The sequence below is a fragment of the Peromyscus californicus genome, unplaced genomic scaffold (genome assembly GCF_007827085.1).
Source record: "Peromyscus californicus insignis strain IS unplaced genomic scaffold, ASM782708v3 Scaffold_10__1_contigs__length_136768540, whole genome shotgun sequence".
NCBI lineage: Eukaryota > Metazoa > Chordata > Mammalia > Rodentia > Cricetidae > Peromyscus > Peromyscus californicus.
Window position 1 is genome coordinate 50241318 of NW_026294391.1, and position 20504 is coordinate 50261821.

General features: G+C 43.5%; 1 protein-coding gene across 2 annotated transcripts in view; it reads right to left on the reverse strand.

The window, feature by feature from the left end:
- The window catches only part of Pdk3 (pyruvate dehydrogenase kinase 3), a 65242-nt gene extending 59921 nt beyond the window's left edge, over positions 1-5321 (reverse strand). The window contains exon 1 of one of the 2 annotated variants that reach the window (XM_052732514.1): positions 4986-5321. In XM_052732514.1, the coding sequence (XP_052588474.1) occupies positions 4986-5091 (106 nt within the window). In that variant the 5' untranslated portion in view covers positions 5092-5321. The remainder of the gene's footprint in view (positions 1-4985) is intronic. The other variant, XM_052732525.1, reaches the window with a different exon arrangement.
- Between the last annotated feature and the right edge of the window lie 15183 nt (positions 5322-20504).

A 20504-nucleotide genomic window follows, 5' to 3' on the forward strand; every position in this document is an offset into this window, starting at 1 on the left:
ACAATATGGTATATATAAATACAAATAAGAATAGCCTTCTTTCTTCTACTCAAGGAACACTCACTAGAAATGACCACACACAACAAACATCAGTAAGTCAAAGAACCTAGAGAACATTCTGCAGTCATTCAACAAAACTGAAGATAATTAATATACATAATAAACCTACAATGGAAGTTCCAACATTCTCAAGCTAACCTTAATTCATAAAAGAATAAACATCTTCCAGGATACAGAAAAGATAGAGGTAAGGGTCAAATACACGTATCAGCAGCTAAAGCACTAATCAGCCAGCCTTAAGCCTTAAGAACAGAAATAGAGCAGCTGGAGAGATGGCTCAGCAGTTAAGAGCACTGGCTGTAGCCGGGCGGTGGTGGCGCACGCCTTTAATGCCAGCACTCGGGAGGCAGAGGCAGGTGGATCTCTGTGAGTTCGAGGCCAGCCTGGTCTCCAAAGCGAGTTCCAGGAAAGGCACAAAGCTACACAGAGAAAACCTGTCTCGGAAAAAAAAAAAAAAAAAAAAAAAAAAAAAGCACTGGCTGCTCTCCCAGAGGACCTGGGTTCAATTCCCAGTACCTACATGGTGACTCACAACTGTCTGTAACTGCTGTTCCTGGGGATCTGACTTCCTCTTCTGGCCCCTGCGCACACCAGGCAAGCCAGGGGTGAACAAGCATACATGCAGGTAAAACATCTATATACAGAAAATTCTAAAAAATAGAAAAGACCTGAAATAAAAGGCAATGACAAAAAAGAAACTAGTTTTCAACTTGTTTTAAAAAAGAAAAGAAAAAGAATAAAATTGATCTAAGGATATCAGAGAGACTTAATAAGGTCAAGGGTAAGCATAAACTGGAATATCAAAGCCATAAAACTAAGAAATAAATTTAATCAAATAAACCATCTGGTAACCCAATCAAGAGGGTGGAAGCCAGGTCTGGTGCCTCATGCCTGTAATTCCAGCACTCAAAAAGTTCAAACAAAGGTATCACTAAGAGTTCAAGGCCAGTTTGGTCTACATGGTGAGTTCTAGCAAAATGAAACTAAAATAAAGGTTGGCAGAAGGGTGGAAAATAAAGATGAAAATCAAGAAATAAAGGAAAACCATTAAGACACTACTATCAACGGTGCATATAGCCGGGCAGTGGTGGCACACGCCTTTAATCCCAGCACTTGGGAAGCAGAGGCAGGCGAATCTCCGTGAGTTCAAGGCCAGCCTGGGCTACAGAGTGAGTTCCAGGAAAGGCGCAAAGCTACACAGAGAAAAAATCCTATCTCAAAAAACCAAAAAAAAAAAAAAAGTGCATATAGTGGTGCACACCTCTAATCCTAGCACTCAGAAGACCATGGAGGACTGTGAGTTCAAGACTAGCCTGGGCTACAAAGATTGTTTAAAGTAAATAAATAAATATAGCTGGGCATGGTGGCACATATTGTTAATCCTAGCACAAAGGAGGCAAAGGCAGGCAAATCTGAGTTTGAGGCCAGCCTAGTCTACATGGGGGATTCCAGACCCTGTCTCAATAATATAAGACCCTACCAAGCTCCAATCCAATGGTCACCCAGGCAGTTCTGGTTCAATTAAATGGATCATAAAACCAAACCAAAATTCATGAATCTAGGAAAGGGACTGTGGGGTAGGGGTTAATAGTGATAGGAGAAACTAATAAGAATGTATTTATTATATACATTTATACGTTTGTCAAAAGACAAACAAATTTTTTAAAAGCACAAAAAAGTGAGCTCCTAAATGGAAAGATTAAAAAAAGCATGTTGTGTTTATATCATCTATCCAAACTGGCCAAAAAATATTGATGAAAATTATTTTCTAGCAAAATCTATCCAAAGAGATTCCAGATGACACAGAAAACCTATACAGACCAATACCATAGATTGCTGTGGAAGGTTTCATAGGAATATACCAAATCTTTAAAGAACAGTTAACTCAAAAGAATAAATTAGTGTTACTGAATAAAAAGTAAAAATTGCAGAGGCAGGAAGATCTCTGTGAGTTTGAGGCCAGCCTGGGCTACAGAGTGAGTTCCAGGAAAGGCTCCAAAGCTACACAGAGAAACCCTGTCTCAAAAACCAAAAACAAACAAAAAAAAAGGTAAAAGTTGTCTTTCTGAAACACACCTAACTTTGATAAGAAAACCTAACAGCCTGCATATACAAACATATACAAGTAGCACATGGCTTTCAGTGTAACAACCTGAGTCCATCCAACTATCCCTTCTACTTCTATACATTTACAATCTTCCATAATGAAAAACCAGGATACAGTTTACTTGAAGAAAAAACATTTCTATGTAAACGTGACTTTTCACCTATCAAAAGAATGGCAACCAGGTACAGGAAAAGTCTGTCTCAGAAACTTCCAGTAGGTAGATAAATAGACAACTCCTATGGAAAGGAATTTGCTCACAATTATCAAAATTACAAATGTGCATTCTTCCTGATGTAGCAAGGTCACCTTTAGGAATTTGTCTTCTATCTAACACCCAGACATGCGTGAAATGACAATGTACACAATAATTCACTGTAGTACTTGTTGTCATAGCAAAGACTAGAAACATCTCAATAGCCATCAATTGTGAGCTGTCTAATTACACTACACCGTATGAATTCTCAAAAGTCATAAAAAGGAAAAAGATGTTTACAGGTACATATAAAGTAAGTTCTTTTGTATTACGTTTAAAAAGCAAGATACAAATAAAATTATAAGGTGAAACTTATGCAAGACTAGTCAACAGAAGCAGAAAAAAGGCCTTTTCTGCCTAGGTCCTTTTGCATCTTTTGAATTAGAAACCATGTAACTGTCACCTTGAGCAGAAAAAGAACATATGATATTTGATTTTTTTCTTTAAATCTGCCCTTGCAAATGATACTCCATTTAGAATACTTGTTATTCTTGCAGACTGAATTTCCAGTAAAGATGTAATTCAAGAAACTCTTATTTTAAAGGCTTAAACAAATACTCCACACAGAAGAAAGGATGACAGCAGATAAGCCAGAAGTGTGCCTAGTTAATGGTTTTTAACCATGATGATACTTTAGAATGACCCTGGGTCTTCTAAAAATACCAGTGCCCTACATCCCACCCCTACACTAACACCAGAAATTCAGAGCATGAGGCCCTGGCCCCAAACCACTGACCTCAATGCTTTTAAAATAGTGAACATTCATTTCTAGATACTCGCCCCATAGATTATCCACCACAACACTATCCCCTACTGTAACTTTCATTTCTAGATACTCGCCCCATAGATTATCCACCACAACACTATCCCTTACTGTAACTTTCCTACTCAAGTAACATCCTTGCCAAGATGCCTATTAACACGGGAGATATTAACTGCCGCAGAAATCAATTAACTGCAATTTCAGGCACACTATTCGAACTATCACAAACGTTGAATGTGGGAGTGACCAAGATTCCTTTTGTACTTTTTTTTACTGAGAATTAATTTGTCTCAGTTTACCCTAACAAAAGGTTCCCATGTTCAAATTACCTCTATACCCTAAGTTAGAAAAACATGCCTATTTATAGAAATAGCAACATATTCATTCTAAGCTGTGAAGTCAGGACCTGCCTCAAACCTCTAAAACTCTACAAGCAGGGTGGGATAATAAAATGCAGTGAGTAAAGGCATCTTCTGCCAAGCCTGACCACCAGTTTGATCTCTGGGATCCACATGGGAGAAGGAGAGAACTAACTCCCACAAGTTGTCCTCTGACCTCTACAGACACACCATGACAGTGTACCCACACAAATACATACATACATAAAATGTTTAAGAATAAATTTTACAAGTAGCCAGAGAGAGAGAGTAGAGTCCAACTACTGAAAAGTTTTTGAAAATGAAACTTAAGATAAAAAGGCCAACTTCTCACTCATCTTAGATTTTCATCATCTATCTTTGGCAGCTTGATTTCTAAAACTTAATTTGGCATCAGCTTAAATCTTTAATTTATACCTCTCTTTCCATCCTGTAAGTTTGCCCCCAAGTATAGACAACATCACATTTTGCATATCTGGTCTTCCCAGAAGGTTCTACCAAATTTGCACTTTGATACCCAACCCATCATTCCAGGACATTTTTAAATCAAATGAATTAAACAGATCCAGGCTTTGAGAGCCTAAGTCATCTTGATGTTCCTTCGGCAATGCTGAGTTCCATTTTTGTTTTATTTTCAGGTGTTTCACAACTGCATTCGGCCTGCTGGAGTTGGAATGACATCCTCTGGGGAAACATGATTGATCAGTTAAGGGAAGGTGGTAGAATCTATTCCCACCTAAGCTAGGCCCCGGGCTTTATTGGGGTCCTCTCCCTTCTCATCCCAATCCATGTACACAAAGTACTGGCTCAGCTGCCAACGGGGTGCAAGGGACACCAAGTAAAGGTGGTCACACTTAGGCTGGAGCTGTCCTGGAACCCCAGCTCTGTAGCCAGGAGCCCACAGGTCAGCTCTTGCCCAACAAAGTAAGTATTTGCAGCCCACAACTGTGACTGTTTTAAGGTATCATAATGGAGACGTTCAGGTCCTGCCACTCCAGGCTACCCAACACCTTACAGCAAAAAAAGAACAAAACGCCACTTCAGGATTTCCTCAGCCTCAAGGTGTTTCTAAACGTCTTACCTAACCATTAAAAACTCTAAAAATAAAAACGTTTAAGAGATCTTTCCCAAGTTTTAAGGACAGTGCGGTTTGAGTCAAGTAGATCTGAAGCAAGGGTTGGATGGCTTGAGGAGTTCCGACTGGCATGAGGGTCCTTGGACCTAGCTGGACGTGGGGGTGTCAGGCACTGCCCCTCCACCTCCTGAAACCCGAAACCTCAGCCCCAGGACAGTCCCAGGCTTGTATCCCCATCACCCCGCCCGGCGGTTCCCACGGACTTTGCCTTGAGGCAGCAAGGCGGGCCGGGATGGCGGCTCCCTCACTTCCTCGGGGCCTTGGGGGTGGCCCCACGGCGTCGCACTCACCGAAGTCCAGGAACTGTTTGATAGAGAGCGGTGACGGAGAGAAGCGGGAGTAGCGCTCGATCTGCTTGGGCACTGGCTGCTTGAGCAGCTGGTAGAAGAGCCGCATCCTCACCCCGGCAATGCGCACATCCACCAAGACGTCCCGGACCGCTGCAGGGGCCGCCGACACCGAGCCGCAGCACGAAGGCGGCGCCGGCGGGGCTTTCCCTCCACCTGGGGCTCGGCCTTGGCGCCACCAGAGCAGTCGCCACCGCAGCACCTAAACAAGCACCGGCGGCGGCAGTTAGGCGGCCGTGGCCCGCTGCCCGCGGGTTCTTAAGCCACGCCTGGAAGAGGCGGGGTCTGCCGCCGCACGTACGCGGCGCGCGTGGGATGTGAGGGGCGCGAGGGGCACGCGGCTGCACGCGCGCGCCGCTGATTGGCTGCCGCCGCCGCCAAAGCATTCTTAGAGCCCCGGTAGTCCGGGTAACACGCACAAACCTCCCGCCCTCGCTTGTGGGTCTCATCCTGGTCCCTGCGAGCCTGGCTGTGGCCAGTCGCTTCCCGGATCAGGTCTTCTATAGACCTAAAGGTGCTTGGAGCCCTGGAGGACGCCAGGAGTCCACACCCTGAAACACGGATCTTTAGCGCTGCCCTAGACCTTTCCAACCCCAGGCCCCTCTTCCGGAAGGCCCTCCTTAGATCAGCTGACTGCTCTGCTTTAAGTTGTTGCATGCAGTCCTATGCTTTTTCACATTCTTTACCCCTTAACTACATGGTTTGTTTTATCCCCTCCAACAATACTGGTAAAGCACAGAATTAAATGGAAGCTACTGATTCGCCCCCACCCCTGGCCACTGGGCAGGATTCATTGTAATATCAGTTAACCTGGTCTCAGGAGATCTGCTCCCTTTCGGCCCACCTTCACTCTGGTGAATTCATTTGGGCCAATTGTTACAAAAAGGATTGTTACGTCACTGGCTGCGGTTCCTGGCTCTATACCTCCAGTAACCCCCTGAGCCAATAACTGCACAAGATCCTTAGGTCACTAACTCTATTTCACGCCCCTCTCACTACTACCACCTTTGAAGGAATGCATTATAAATAAAAGTCATTAACACTTGATTTCCATACTTCCTAGAGTCCCTCTCCCCAAAGCAGTTGGATGGAATTCATCATAGTTATTTCATTGCTCCCCTTCTGTCCCCACATACAATCCACTGGAAAGGCTCAAATTACAGCCACTGAACATTCTTTCACAACCCCTTAACCACCATAGAACCCTGACTCAGTTTCACCACTATTTGGGAGCAGGTATCTATGTTTACACTGTGCTGGATTTTCTTTGCATGATAGTGAACTTGAATTCATGGCCCAGTATATGAAATTGGGATTTCCTAATGTGGCTATATAAAATACTGCTTGCTTTAACCATTACCATCAAACATTGACTTAATTTTTGATAATGTATAAACATCAATTACAAAGAAAGGTTAAAAAAAACCTTCTTAATCCGATTATTAGTGTAAAACTTTTATGCCTTCATTTGGGTGTTTATGTACCCATTTCTTTGCTTCATAAAATTATTGCAAGTCTATCTGAATTTAAAGAAAAATAGCACATGCATTCAGAGATATCCTGTGGTCTTCCCATATTTCCCGAAGTCCAAGTACAACTATGATTTGTACCTGGACTATTCTGTCTTTTCCATTCAAAGAAAAGCCTAAACAGACTTAGTAATCTTTCTAAAGGGCAGTTTTACCAACAGAGCACAGCACTGACTGCAGTTGGAATGTATGGGCAGACAAAAAGAAGGTACGGCCTGTGGCTGTCTACTCACTTTCTTGGGTGCTGCCTACTGATGGAGTTTTACTAGTAGCAGTTATGGATGAAGATCACCAAGAAGGGAAAAGTTGGGTGTTGGTGGGGAGAGAGGTTTTCCACCTATGTGACATCTTTCTGAACTTACTCAGCAACTTTTTCGTAATTTCCTTTTCTGCTGCACAAACTGCTACTTTAAAGCTATTTATTCTGCTGTTTTTAATTACTTAAAATGAGTGTGCCTAATTTTATACTTCTCTAAAAAGTGTCACAGTCCTAAAAGTTGGGAAAATGTGAAAGAGGCCTGCATAATGGAAACTTGTGCTGGTCCATGCCTCACACGACTCAGCCCGAAACTTGAGCCTATCATTAGCATGCTGTGTGACCTAAGACTAGTCTCTTAGCCTTTCTGTGTCTCAGTTATTTTAATGTCAGGTGGAGATGTATGACTTCTCTCCCTTACATTTGTGACAATTTAATAAAATAAATCATATCTAATGCAAATATAAGGCACTTTGGGTCCTCTTTTGTGCATCATAAGGGTTAATCTAGAAACTAAAGCGAGTTGATTTCAGTGGTAATTATCACTTGAGTTTGAATCATCTCTGTTTTTCCAGCTTGTGGTGCACAATGAGGTCTTGCATAGAAGATTCTTAATGAAATCTCTAGCCCATTCACAGCAGCCGTACCTGGAAGTTTGTTAGAAATGCACATCCTTGGACTCCATCACAGTCCTACTGAAACCAACACCTTGGAGGGGAGGCCCAAGGACTTGACCACAAATTCTTTGATACTCCTGCCTTCAAGAGATACAGCTTAATCCTCCTCCCCTGAATGTGGGCTAGGTTTGTGGTAGCCTCTAACAAACAGATTATGGTCCGAAGTGATGAAATTACACTCAGTGGTTAGGTTAGAAAACTACAAAATACCTGACCAGCATGCCTCAAAACTATCAAGGCCATTAAAAGCAAGGAAAATTGGAGAAGGTGGCATGGCAGAAGGAACCCAAGGAAATTATGACAACTAAATACAATGTACTATCCTGGATGGAATTCTGGAGTAGAAAAGGAAATATTAGGTTTAAAAACTAAGGTATCCTGGACTCTAGACTAAATGTGTTTGATAATCATATATATTGGTTCATGAGTTGTAATAAATGTACCAGCATGCCTAGCATCCTTTTCCCTCCCCTCTTTTTCTTCTCCCCTTCCCTCCCTCCCCCTCCCCTCTCCCTTCCCTCTCTCTCCTCCCTCCCTCATTTTTCCTGCTCCCACTCCCCTTCTTTCTCCTCTCCCTCACAGTTTGGAAGCAGCTGCTCCCACTGTATGACCTGGAGGTAGCATAGCTCTGGCCTGAGACCTTGATTCACGCCCCACTGCAATCTCTGAAAGATTCTGTGCTAAAAGCCCTTATCAAAGGGAGATAGACATCCTTGGACTCTTAACACCCAAATTCTCAGAGTTTGTTGCCATCAAAGCTTGTTGTTTCCAGCTGCTAAGCTGGTGATGATTTGTGATGCAAAAAGACTTAACTCACATGCAAGCCTCGCAGGATTCTGAAGTGTGAACCACTCTCTACTATACTAACTCACCTCTCTCCTACCAAATGCCTCAGATTGCAGTTACTCACTTAAACATGAGGGGAGGCCTTCCCTGTCTGAGAAGTCCATCCCATCCCCCCTGCTACATGGTTTCCTAACAAACAATACTTCCCATTCTAACCTTCCCAACACTGTGCTATACCATTATTAATGCTCCCTTCCATACTAGACAGTGTTCTGCATAAGTACCTGTCATTATTTAAAGTCACAAAAAAATTCATCAAATAAAAATGAACAAAACTGCCAGGTGGTAGTGGCACATGCCTTTAATCCTAGCACTCGGGAGGCAGCAGCAGGAGGATCTCTGTGAGTTTGAGGCCAGCCTGGTCTACAGAGTGAGTTCCAGGACAGGCTCCAAAGCTACATAGCAAAACTCTGTCTCAAAAAAAACCCAAAAAAAACAAAAAACAAAAAAAAAATGAACAAAACTGGAGCTGGAGAGATGGCTCGGTGGTTAAGAACACTTCCTGATCTTCTAGAGGACCCAAGTTCTGTTCCCAGTACCCACATCAGATGGCCCACCTGTAACTCCAGCTCCAGAGGATCAGATGCCCTCTTCTGGCCTCTGTGGGTACCTGTACACACATTTTAATAATCTCTATGAAATTCATTGTCTCTTCCATCGGTAACTAATCTCACTCTTGTTCATTTCTCCATGAATTGTATTTATGTTTTGGAGAAAAAAATAGCCCATGTTACTCTCAATAATGAGAAATATGGGCCAACTTGAAAACTAATGAGCTTAAATTCTGATTGGTTCAAGACAAGACATTGTTATGGGGTGCCCACCAGAGAAGACCACACAGACACAATCTTTTGCCAATTAGATTTTTGTTTTGTCTTGTTTTGTTTGTGGGTTTTGATTTGTTTGTTTCCTTTTCAAGACCAGGTTTCTCTGTGTAGCCCTGGTTATCCTGGAACTCACTGTGTAGATCAGGCTGGCCTTCAACTCAAAGATCTACCTGCCTCTGCCTCTGCCTCTGCGTCTTGAGTGCTGGGACTAAAGGCATGTGCCACCACACCTGGATAGAGAAAGGGATTTTTAAAAGCAAAAATCACATACTAGTATCTTCCTTGGCAGCTGCAGGGGAGGTTTTGTGCAAGCAAGCAGATTAACGGAAGCTAAGATAAGCAGTTAGCTGGAGGGGTGGGATTTCTGCACAAACAAATGGTTTGACAGAAGCTAAAATAAGTTAACTGGGGCATCTTGACCTCAGGTTGGATAATTTTCCTTAGGGCTTCCCAATCAAGGAGATCAAATTCTAGTCAAATCTAAAATGCCCTTAGCAAAAACAGAAAATGTAGGAAACTCTGTACTCTCTTGTCCTGTCACAACACCTGATAGCCTAGGCTATAAAAACCTATCTTTAAAAAACAAGAAGGAGGAGGAGGCATAGGAAGAGGGGGAGACAAAGATAGTTTCTGGTCTTAATTTTGGTTTGGCTCTAGTTTTGGCTTTTTGAGACAGGATTTGTCTGTGTAGCCCTGGCTGTCCTGGAACTTACTCTGTAGACCAGGCTAGCCTCAAACTCAGAGATCCACCTGCCTCTGACTCTCAAGGGTTGGGATTAAAGGAGTGTGCCACCACTGCCCGGCTAAAGATAGTTATTTGTCTTAGTTTTGAGTGTGGCAGGAAGAAATGTTGACTCATTTGCCCTTTAATTTCCCTTTTCCTCAAGGAGTAACTTGATAGGTTTAGTTATACAAGTCAGGGCTTGGAATTATGGACAGAACTCAGAGTCTCTCAGAGTGATCATAGAACGGGGAAGGTAGAAGAAATCAGGGCTGGGATGGGGGCTTTGAGGATGGTTCAGTAGAAGACAAAGAGCCAGGCAGTAGAGGAGCCTAAGAACATATCATACTAAGAAATATGATGAGCTTTGGGGTCTGGGGAAAAAGTGGAAAAGGCAAAGGTGTGGAATTGGGACAGGATACTTTCACCTTAGTCCATCAAGGATATCAAGGACCCCTAGTTAACATTTCAATGATAGATAATACTGAATTGTTGATTGTGGGAGCCCATTTTCAGGTTTCTTATAGCTTTACCCAGCAGGTCTGCATAGAGAAGATGATTAGGACCACAGGCCTGAGTGCAGGAGTCTGAGGTGGTCTGCATTTGGCTGTGCTGGGGAGAGGTCTTTTGCTCCACCCCTTGGCATTTCTATAAATACTCTAGGGCAGAGATGGTCAGGGCCGGTTGGAATAGGTTCCAGACCCTCTCAAGGCTATCCTGCATTTTCTGTTTATCTCCACACTCTAAATCCTTCTATCTAATATTTCCTGCTACTCTTACTCAAGAAAACTCTGGGGAACTGTGGGGTTGGTGGGTAGCTGCCCCGCAATTGATGAAAGCTATTAGTTTGTGTGTGTGTGTGTGTGTGTGTGTGTGTGTGTGTGTGTGTGTGTGTGTACATGTGTGTGTGCACATGTGGAGACCAGAGATTGTCATCAAGAGTCTTCTATGATCAGTGTCTATGTTATATAATAAGGCAGAGTCTCTGGCTTGAACCCAGAGCTCAGCAATTTGATATAACTAGTCTAGCTAGCTAGCCCTGTCTCCATCTCCCAAGCTCTAAGATTACAGGCAGGCCACTACATCCACCCAACATTTATATGGGTGCTAATGATCTGAACTATGGACCTCATGCTTGCATGGTAAACATTATGCCCAGCCCTGAGCTTCTATTTTAAATACTTAATACTGGCTCTTTAGTTTGTCTGGAGTTCCATGTGTCAAGGCAGAAAGTGTCATCACTGGGACCTGAGATAGAAGAGTACCTTGGTTTTTTCCTGAAACAGATTGTTATAGGTTTGGCTAAGTGTTTTCCATAAGCCCACATAGTAAAGCCCATCCCCATTCTGTAACATTATTGGGACATGATGAAATCTTTCGGATGTAAGGTCTAGGGGAACATTTTAGGTAACAAATGGGTGGACCCCAACTGGTGATTAGAGGATCCTAGTCTTTTCCTTTTTTTTAGCTATGTATGGGTTAGGTATCCTTCACCACACACTCCCACCGTGATATACTGCCTCACCACAAGCCCAAAATCAACAGGCCAACTGAGCATAGATTGAACACTTCATAATTGTGAGTCTAAATCAACTTTTCCTGAGCTAGGGGTATAGCTCAATGGTAAATGGCTGCTTGGCATACACAATGCCCTGGCTTTAAATCTCCTCCCCCACTGCTATAAACCTTCCTTCATTTATTCTTTTACTGTTTTGTGGTATACAAATTGAACCCAGAACCTTGTGCTCTACCACTGAACTACATCCCCAGAAACTTTTTTTTCCTGAGACAGAGTTTCTTTGTAGCTTTGGAGCCTGTCCTGGAACTTGCTCTGTAGACCAGGCTGGCCTCGAACTCACAGAGATCTGCCTGCCTCTGACTCCCAAGTGCTGAGATTAAAGGCGTGTGCCACCACCGCCCGGCTTAAAACCTTTCTCTTTTAAGTTGATTCGTTCGGCTATTTTGCTGTAGTGAGAGACAACTGAGTGACATAAACTCCCTGTGTGATTTGCTTAAGAGATGATGCCAAAACACACTTCCAGAGGAGTAGGAGGGCAGCCCAATCAATGACTTATAACCATATAAGTTTCCATAGGTACTGTAACTTCATCCTTTTGATAACTTGGAATATCATACCCCACCTGAGAGGCCAGGAAGCCAGGATATTCGTAAGCTAATTCCTGTCAGTAGTGACTGAGGGCTATTCCTTGAAAAGGAAGGCAATTCCTTAACATTTCTGGTCTATTGTATCATTGCCCTGAATTTTACCTTTCTTTAGATTTTATGCAATACAATTTTGTGAAACACATATACATGATTATATAGTTTTACTTCCATTAATTGGACTTGATAAATGAAGACTGTGGCACAGGCTTGCAATTATTGCTACTCCAAGAGGCTGTGGCAGGAAAATTGCAAGGTTGAGACCTGTTCAACCTACAGAATGAGTTTGATGACAGCCTGGGCAACTTAGTGAAACCTTGATACAAAATAATACATTTTAAAAGGGCTGTGAGTCATGGGGTGGGGTGGTAGTGCTCACCTTTAATCCCAACACTAGAGAGGCAGAGGCAGGCCAATTTCTGTGAATTCAAAGTCAGCTTGGTGGACCAAGCAAGTCCAAGGCCAGCCAGGGCTACATAGTGAGACCCTGTCTCAAAGAACAAACCAAAGAAACAAAGGGGGTAGGGCCGTGGCTCTGTAGCAGAGCTCTTGCCTAGCATATACAAGGCCCCAGGTCCAATCTCTAGTACTGCACACACACAAAAGTACTGTAGGAGACTTCTGGAACTAGTTTTTACTCTCAGCATTACAAAGGGTCATGTCACATTACATGTGTAGATATAGGGCCATTTAGTTTGTACCTCCTATCTTTCTTTTCTTTTCTTTTTCTTTCTTTTCTTTTTTTTTTTGGTTTTTTAGAGACAGGGTTTCTCTGTGTAGCTTTGGAGCCTGTCCTGGGACTTGCTCTGTAGACCAGGCTGGTCTCAAACTCACAGACATCTGCCTGCCTCTGCCTCCCGAGTGCTGGGATTAAAGGCGTTCACCACCACCACCTGGCTTTCTTTCTTTCCTTCCTTCCTTCCTTCCTTCCTTCCTTCCTTCCTTCCTTCCTTCCTTCCTTCCTTCCTTCTTTCTTTCTTTCTTTCTTTCTTCTCTCTTTCTTCCATCCTTTTTCTATCTATCATCTATCCACCTTCTATCCTTTTACTACTACAATCAGTAGACAGTGGAGCCATGAACATTGTTTTGGGTCAGGTCAGAAATGGAATGGTTGGATCAAAATATATGAGAATGTTTACATCTACAAATTAATCAAACTACATTCTTTTCAGATAGATCAATATGAGATTTCATTAATCTGTTTATATTCTGTTTGTCAAGACTTAACGTTGTCAGGCAGCTTCCTCAAATGCTTTTATTTCTTGGTTTGGATGTTGGTTTCATGGGTGTTCATATTTATTCATGTTTTATGTTATTTTGAGATGGGAGTCTCACTTTGTAGCCCTGGCTGGCCTAGAACTCACTATATAGACCAGGCTGGATCTCATAGAAATTTGTCTGCCTCTGCCTCCACAGTGCTAAGATTAAAGACATGTGCCACCACACTTGGCTGCATTCATTTATTTTAAAAGCAGGCCAGGCACTGGAGAGCTGGTTCAGCAGTTAAGAGCACTTGCTGCTCTTACAGAGGACCAGAGTTTGGTTCCTAGTACCACATTAGGTGTCCCACAACCTCCTATAACTCCAGTTCCTGGGACCCATCACCTTCTTCTGTCCTCTTACTGTACACACACACACACACACACACACACACACACACACACACACACACACACACACACCACCATACCACACAATTTTTTAAAGCAGGCCAGGCATGGACCTGTGTATCCCAAGCCCAAGATTATTACTGAATCAATTCTATGCAGCTATGGCCTCATTTCCCAATTAATATAGTCATGGCAAACTGATCTAGGGCTATAAATGCATGCTGATCAAGTTTCATAAACATCATATGAAAGATACAGACCCACCCATTCTACAGTTTGTGTATGCTTATGTGTGTGTGTGTATGCGCACGCGCATGTGCAGAGGTAAATTTCAGGTGTTGATATATATATATATATATATATATATATAAACAGAATCTCTCACGTGCCTAAAACTCACCAAATAGACCCGCCTGTTTCCACCTCCCCAGTGCTGGGATAGCAAGTGTGCATCATCACCACAGCAGGCTCTCTCATGTGGGTTCTGGGGGATCAAGCTCAGACCCTCGTGCCTGCAAGGCAAGCTCTTTACTGACCGAGACATCTTTCCAGCTTCCATTCTACAGACAATTCTGAGCTGTATGTGTTTTCACTGTAGCCTTTCTTTCTCCAGAGATCCCATCCCACTTTCTCCACCTGATGAGTATCATTTTATTGAGCCATCCTATTACTTCTGGTAATTTCCCTTCCCACTTGTCAAAAAGAGACAACTTTTCAGTGCCCCATTGCCACAAGGCTTCCTTCCTTCTTTTCTAGCAGTGAGTCTGGGTGCAACTGTTAGCCACGGCAACAATGCAGTCAGGTTGAGAATTTTGGTTAGATGGACCTTTGGCCATACCATAGGCCACCAGTAAGCCATCACCTGTCCAAACTGGGGAGTAGGATCAGCCTTAGATACACATAATCCCTACGTAGTCATCCTACAAGGTTAGGTAGTTCTATCATTTACTGATGCTGTGGTAATAGACGGGTTAGCTAACTTCTCTGAGCCTCGACTTTCTCATCTGGAAATGGGATATTGGAGTAATGAAGCCATTACTATGAGTATAATGTAAGGACTGAAGAGAGTCCTCTCCAGCTGTCAGTCATATTTCAGTTTGGGGGCGGTGGGGGGGGGGTCAGGCACTGCTGCTGTTTCACATCCGAACTTCTGACCTTGAAGTATCCCTTTCGGGTCTGCCCCACTGGCTCTGAGTTTGGGACACTTCCTCCACCTTTCCTCACCTGGAAAGTAAGAAGGGTGGACTTGAGCTGACCTCTGATAAGGAGACTGTGGGTCTATTAGAGAAGCATTGACTGCAATAATAAATTATTGACTAATGCCAGGATCGCTGCCTGAGGTTATTGTTCCTTAGGCACCCACTAACTTATTCAACAGATCCTAAAGGGAGACTTAGGACAAGAAATGTCCCAGGGTTTAAGAAGTCTTTTATTTTATTTGAGGGATGAATTTCCAAACACAAAGGAGAAAAAAATTAGAAGAGGGTGAACTACCTGCTGCAAAATGTACACGTAAAAGCTCTGTTTGTAGTGAAGACATGATTTAAAGCCGAGTTTGGAACTTTGCTATTACTCTGCAATGACTCCAGTTCTTTTTGAGCAACACAAAGCAGTCTTGGGATACAAGTCAGCCTTGTATTCTGTCTCTCCTTGCACAGCTCGTTGTATGGACGCGTTCTTTCTTTCTCTCAGAATGGCTTCATTCTTTCACTGTGGTTTTTTGGTTTTGTTTTTGTTTGGTTTTGTTTTGTTTGGTTGGTTTTTCTTCTATAAGCTCTTCTGTTGTCACTGGTCCCAGGGAGAAAGTCACTTCAGTCTCAGGTAAGTTTTGTTTGGCATCATAACCCAAGCTGTACCTGCTCCCAGTCTGACGTTATGCCACCTCTAGCATAGAAAAGCTTCACTCCTGTGTGCATTTCATGGGCATGGTCAAGAAACTCCATTTGGACCACGCACAAGCTGAATTTCAGTAGAGAAATAAAGCAACACTCCCTATTTCCCTTAACCTTTAACCCAGGGCTTTTCTGGCAGCCTTCCTGGCTTCTCACAGGTAGGAGACTAACCTGTTACCTTTATTACACTTCTCTGTGAAAGTGCCTGCCTGATTACTGTCCTATTGTCCTTTGTCTGCACAAGTGTGTGCCAGGAGCCATGTGACTTCTTCGGGGGGCAAGGCTTGGGAATAGCACGAACAAGTTCTCCTGTGGCAAGGCCCTGGAGGATCTGACCCATTGTGGCAAGGCCGATGGATAGTTCGCTGCATAGTCCTGGGCATGCCCCCAGGAGCATATGTGCCACCCGCTCTCCTTGCTCTCCTTACACAAACCGTATTGCTGGCTGCCTCTAGTTTCACTTTTTAGAGCTACAGATGCAATGGCTGTTACATTAGGAAAATTTCCCCCGATGACGCTCCTCTGGGTGAGCCACAGGGGATGTTGTTAAAAATGTACAGTGGGGGGCTGGAGAGATGGCTCAGCGGTTAAGAGCACTGGCTGTTCTTCCAGAGGTCCTGAGTTCAATTCCCAGCAACCACATGGTGGCTCACAACCATCTGTAATGAGATCTGGTGCCCTCTTCTGGCCTGCAGTCGTACACGCAGGCAGAACATTGTATACATAATTGATAAATAAATCTTTAAAAAAAAAAAAAAAAAAAAAAAAAAAAAAAAAAAAATGTACAGTGGACCTGATCCTAAAGCCTTGATGTTTCAAGTGTGACCATGAATTCAGGATTCTCCAAGAACAGGAGGTTGCCTTTCCAACTCACCTTGTCTGAAAGAGTCACAGTAGTTCATGACATTACAAATCTGCATAACTGTCCTAGAGAGAATGATTTTAACCACAAGAAATGAGAATATAGGAGATGGGGGTGGGGATTTAGCTCAGTGGTAGAGCACTTGCCTAGCAAGCGCAAGGCCCTGGGTTCGGGCCTCAGCTCCAGGAAAAAAAAAGAGAGAGAGAGAGAGAGAATATAGGAGAAATGCAAATAAATAGGATATCGAGAGTTAATGGGAACGGTCTAGGAACAGGGAATGAAGCAGAATCATAGAAACCCACAATGCCCTCCTTTCTAATAGCTGTGCCAATACTGTAAGAAGTCGAGAGGAAGGGGACATGAGAACAGGAGATAAGCAGTGGCAACTATTAAGAGGAAGCTTTTAAGTTATGTAGTGTACAGGATGTTAGGAGAAAACCCGGTATAAAACCCGGTATATTCCCATAGCAGATAGAGAAGTACAGAATGAAGAATGAATTGATTCAGCCTTGGCTGATGAGTTAATTGTGAGAACTTAGATTTGACTCGAGGCAAACATTAACCACTACAAGCAAAGCTCTCTCTCACTTTGCATGATGCTGTAATCGTAAATGCTGCCAACTGGGCACACTGTTGTACCTGTAGGTGTGCCTAGTTAGAAAAACTTTGTCACTTGCAACGCTGCTTATGTTCCTGACATTAGAGCTGTGAATCAAGTAGGTAATGGTTACCCATGGGAAAGTGGGGGACAGAAGGGGAATGAGGTAAAGGAACACACTGGCAATTATTGTAACCATTATTAGAAACTTAAGGAAACAAAATTGATTGTAAAACTGTCCATGCAAACCATTGAAATTGTATAAATAAAAATGGCCCAGGCTATCCCAGGCCACTTGTTTGAGACAGGTGGTCAGAGTTTCTTCATCATGCCAACTTCACACATCCATCCCAGGTCATTGGACCCACTGGGAATTAAGAGTTATTCTCCCAGCAGGTATGGCCATGAACCCAGTGAATAGCTGCTGTGTTTTCACTGTGCAAGAAACAATTGCAGTGAATTTTTTATTAACTCAGACTCCCTGGAGATAAAAAGTCTCTTCACCGAACTCATGAACTGTGGACCAATAGCTTTGGAGACTGGACTAGGCCCTCTGGACAGGCGAGACAGTTGTTTAGCTTGACCTGCTTAAGGGGCCCCTGGCAGTGGGATCAGGATCCATCCCTGGTTCATGAGTCAGTTTTTTGGAGCCCAGTGCCTATGGTGGAACACCTTATACAGCCTTGGTGCAGGGGGAGGGGCTTGGACCTGCCTCAACTGAGTTTATCAGGCTCTGCTGACTCCCCATGGGAGGCGTTGCCTTGGAGGAAGTGAGAATGGGGGTTGGGTTGGAGGAGAAGGCTGGGGGGCGGGAGGAGGGAAGACAGGAGGGCATCTGTGGTTGGTATGTAAAATGAACAGAAAATTTCTTAGTAATAAAAAAAGTCTCTCCACCAATACAAAGAAAATGAGAAGAGGACAGCAAAAGAACAAGTGAACTCACAGTTCAAGGAAGAATAACCAGGACCTGGTGGACACGGGAGAAGCAAGGAGGAGAGAGCTCGGGAAAATCAGTGGCGGGTGGTCTGCAAAAGACAGGTATACAGGGACACATGCTGCTATCGTCTGAATGTTGGCGCCTGCCCCCAGTACATATGCTGAAACCTCCACCTGCCCTGTGATGCAGAGTCTCGATTCTCATGACTGAGGTTAGTGCTCATGTAAAAGAGACTCTAGACAGCTACTATCTTCCTTTCACCGTGAGTGGACCCTGCAAGAAGGTTCTGTCTGTGAAAAAGCAAGGCCTCCCAAAACAGTGGATCTGCTGGCACCTTGATCTTGGCCTTGTAACCTCCTGAACTATGAGAAGTGAGTTTCTGTTGTTGATAATCCATGCAGTCAATGGTATTCTGTCATAGTAGCCCAAATGGAGTGTGTGTGTGCGTGTGTGTGTGCGTGTGTGTGTGTGTGTGTGTGTGTGTGTGTGTGTGTGTGTGCTCATGCACACGCTTACATGTTCTTGATGGGGTTAGTGCACATGTGCACACTTTCCCAGCTGTGCTGCTTTTCCTGAAGAGGCCATTCTCGCTAATGTCTGCCAGATGTGCTGAAGATGGTAATTTTGCTCCTATTGTACTTACCTTTCCCTCTGCTGTGACACTGCCTGACAAAGTCAACATAAAGGAAAAAGGTTTATTTTAAATCACAGTCTGAGGCAGTGGTTCTCAACCTGAGGGTCAAACAGCCCTTTCACAGGGTCAACTAAGAGCATTGTAAAACATAGATATTTACATTACAATTCATAACAGGAGCAAAATTACAGTTAAGAAGTAGCAATGAAAGTAATTTTATGGTTGGGGGTCAAAGCATTAGGAAGGTTGAGAAATGCCACAGTCCAGCTGAAGCCTGGGTTCAGGCCCTGAGGTGGGGAAGGGCATCTGTGTAAAGAAATGAAGTGTTCAACCACCAGATGAGTTTCACACAAGTGGCCGGCCTGCAATAGCTCCAGCCATCTTTATTTATACATCAAAAACAAGCATGTTTTTCCATAATAACAAACATGGTTTTTCCATCCTCTGTTAACCCCCGGCAAAAACAAATATGTCAAATGTGTTTTTCCCAACTTTAACATCAAAACATCTTTTTTTTTTTTTTTTTTTTTTTTTTTTTTTTTTTGGTTTTTGGAGACAGGGTTTCTCTGTGTAGCTTTGCACCTCCCTGGAACTCACTTGGTAGTCCAGGCTGGCCTCGAACTCACAGAGATCTGCCTGGCTCTGCCTCCCAAGTTCTGGGATTAAAGGCGTGCGCCACCACCGCCCGGCCCAGATTTTTTTTTTTTTTGGTTTAACATCAAAACATCTTTAAACCCAAAACAACAGTTATCATTTTGCTGGCTTGGCCAAATATCCAGTTGGGTACATCCTGTCTTTACAAAACTAAAAGGTGATTGACATAGGCATGCATTTTCAAGAACAATAATCCCATTCAAAACGTATTTACAGAAATAGGGGTTACCTGCCTCCGATTCTGTCAGCACTGAATCAGAACAGCTCCCAGGCTCTTTCAGACAGCTGGCTTCCCCAGACAAGAAACCTGGGAAGCATCAGCTCCCAAAGAATTTTAGGGGAAAATATTGGAGAAAAATTGGGTTTCCAGGAATGATCACACCTGTTCCATGCAAGATTGACAAAACGACACTAAATCCACCAAGAGAATCATCAATATCACGAGAGAGAAGAGAGAATACAGGCCGCATGGTCCCAGCAGTATCCTGCAGGGTCCTGCAATCAGCACTGGTCCTTGCCTGTGGGCTTTTACCTCATCTGGACCCTTTGGACAAGCACTCATATACTGGTCCAAAACTAGGCCGCAGGGCTCCCAACAGAGAATCATTGGTCTGAGGGCATATAATCAACCCAATATGGCAGGAGTTTAACACAGTTGGTCATATTGCTCCCACAGTCAAGAAGCAAGGGTAGATGAATGCTAGCACCCAGCTGCTTTCTCCTTTTTTCCTTTTTATTTATCCTTGGACCTTAGGCCATAGGATGGTGCTGCCCAATTTCAGAGCTGGTCTCAGTTCAACTTCTCTGGAAATGTCCTTACAGATATGCCCCAAATTGTATCTCTTAGGCGATTCCAAATTTGGTTAACTTGACAATGAAAATGAACCCTCACAGCCCCTATTACCCAACATGGCAGATTTCTACTAAACTGCCACTTGTATGTTCAAGAGATACTTTTGAGTCATATTACATTTGCCTTCATCGTTACTCCTTCCACATTAAAAACCTTTCTCCCTTCTGAGTTCAGTTCCACCCTTTATTCTCCTACTGTCTTCTGGCCACAGCTGGGTGTCTCTTTGGGTGACTACTGCTCTTCTGCTGCTTCTAGAAGTGCCTTGGAGCTCGATCCTTGGCCCCTTGCTTTCTTGTTTCTCTCTACTAAAAAATCCCCACTATCCCTCTGACTTCATTTGACCATTTCAGTGCTGATTCCTATACTTGCAAGCATTTCTGTCCACTTCCACGCCAATGTCTTA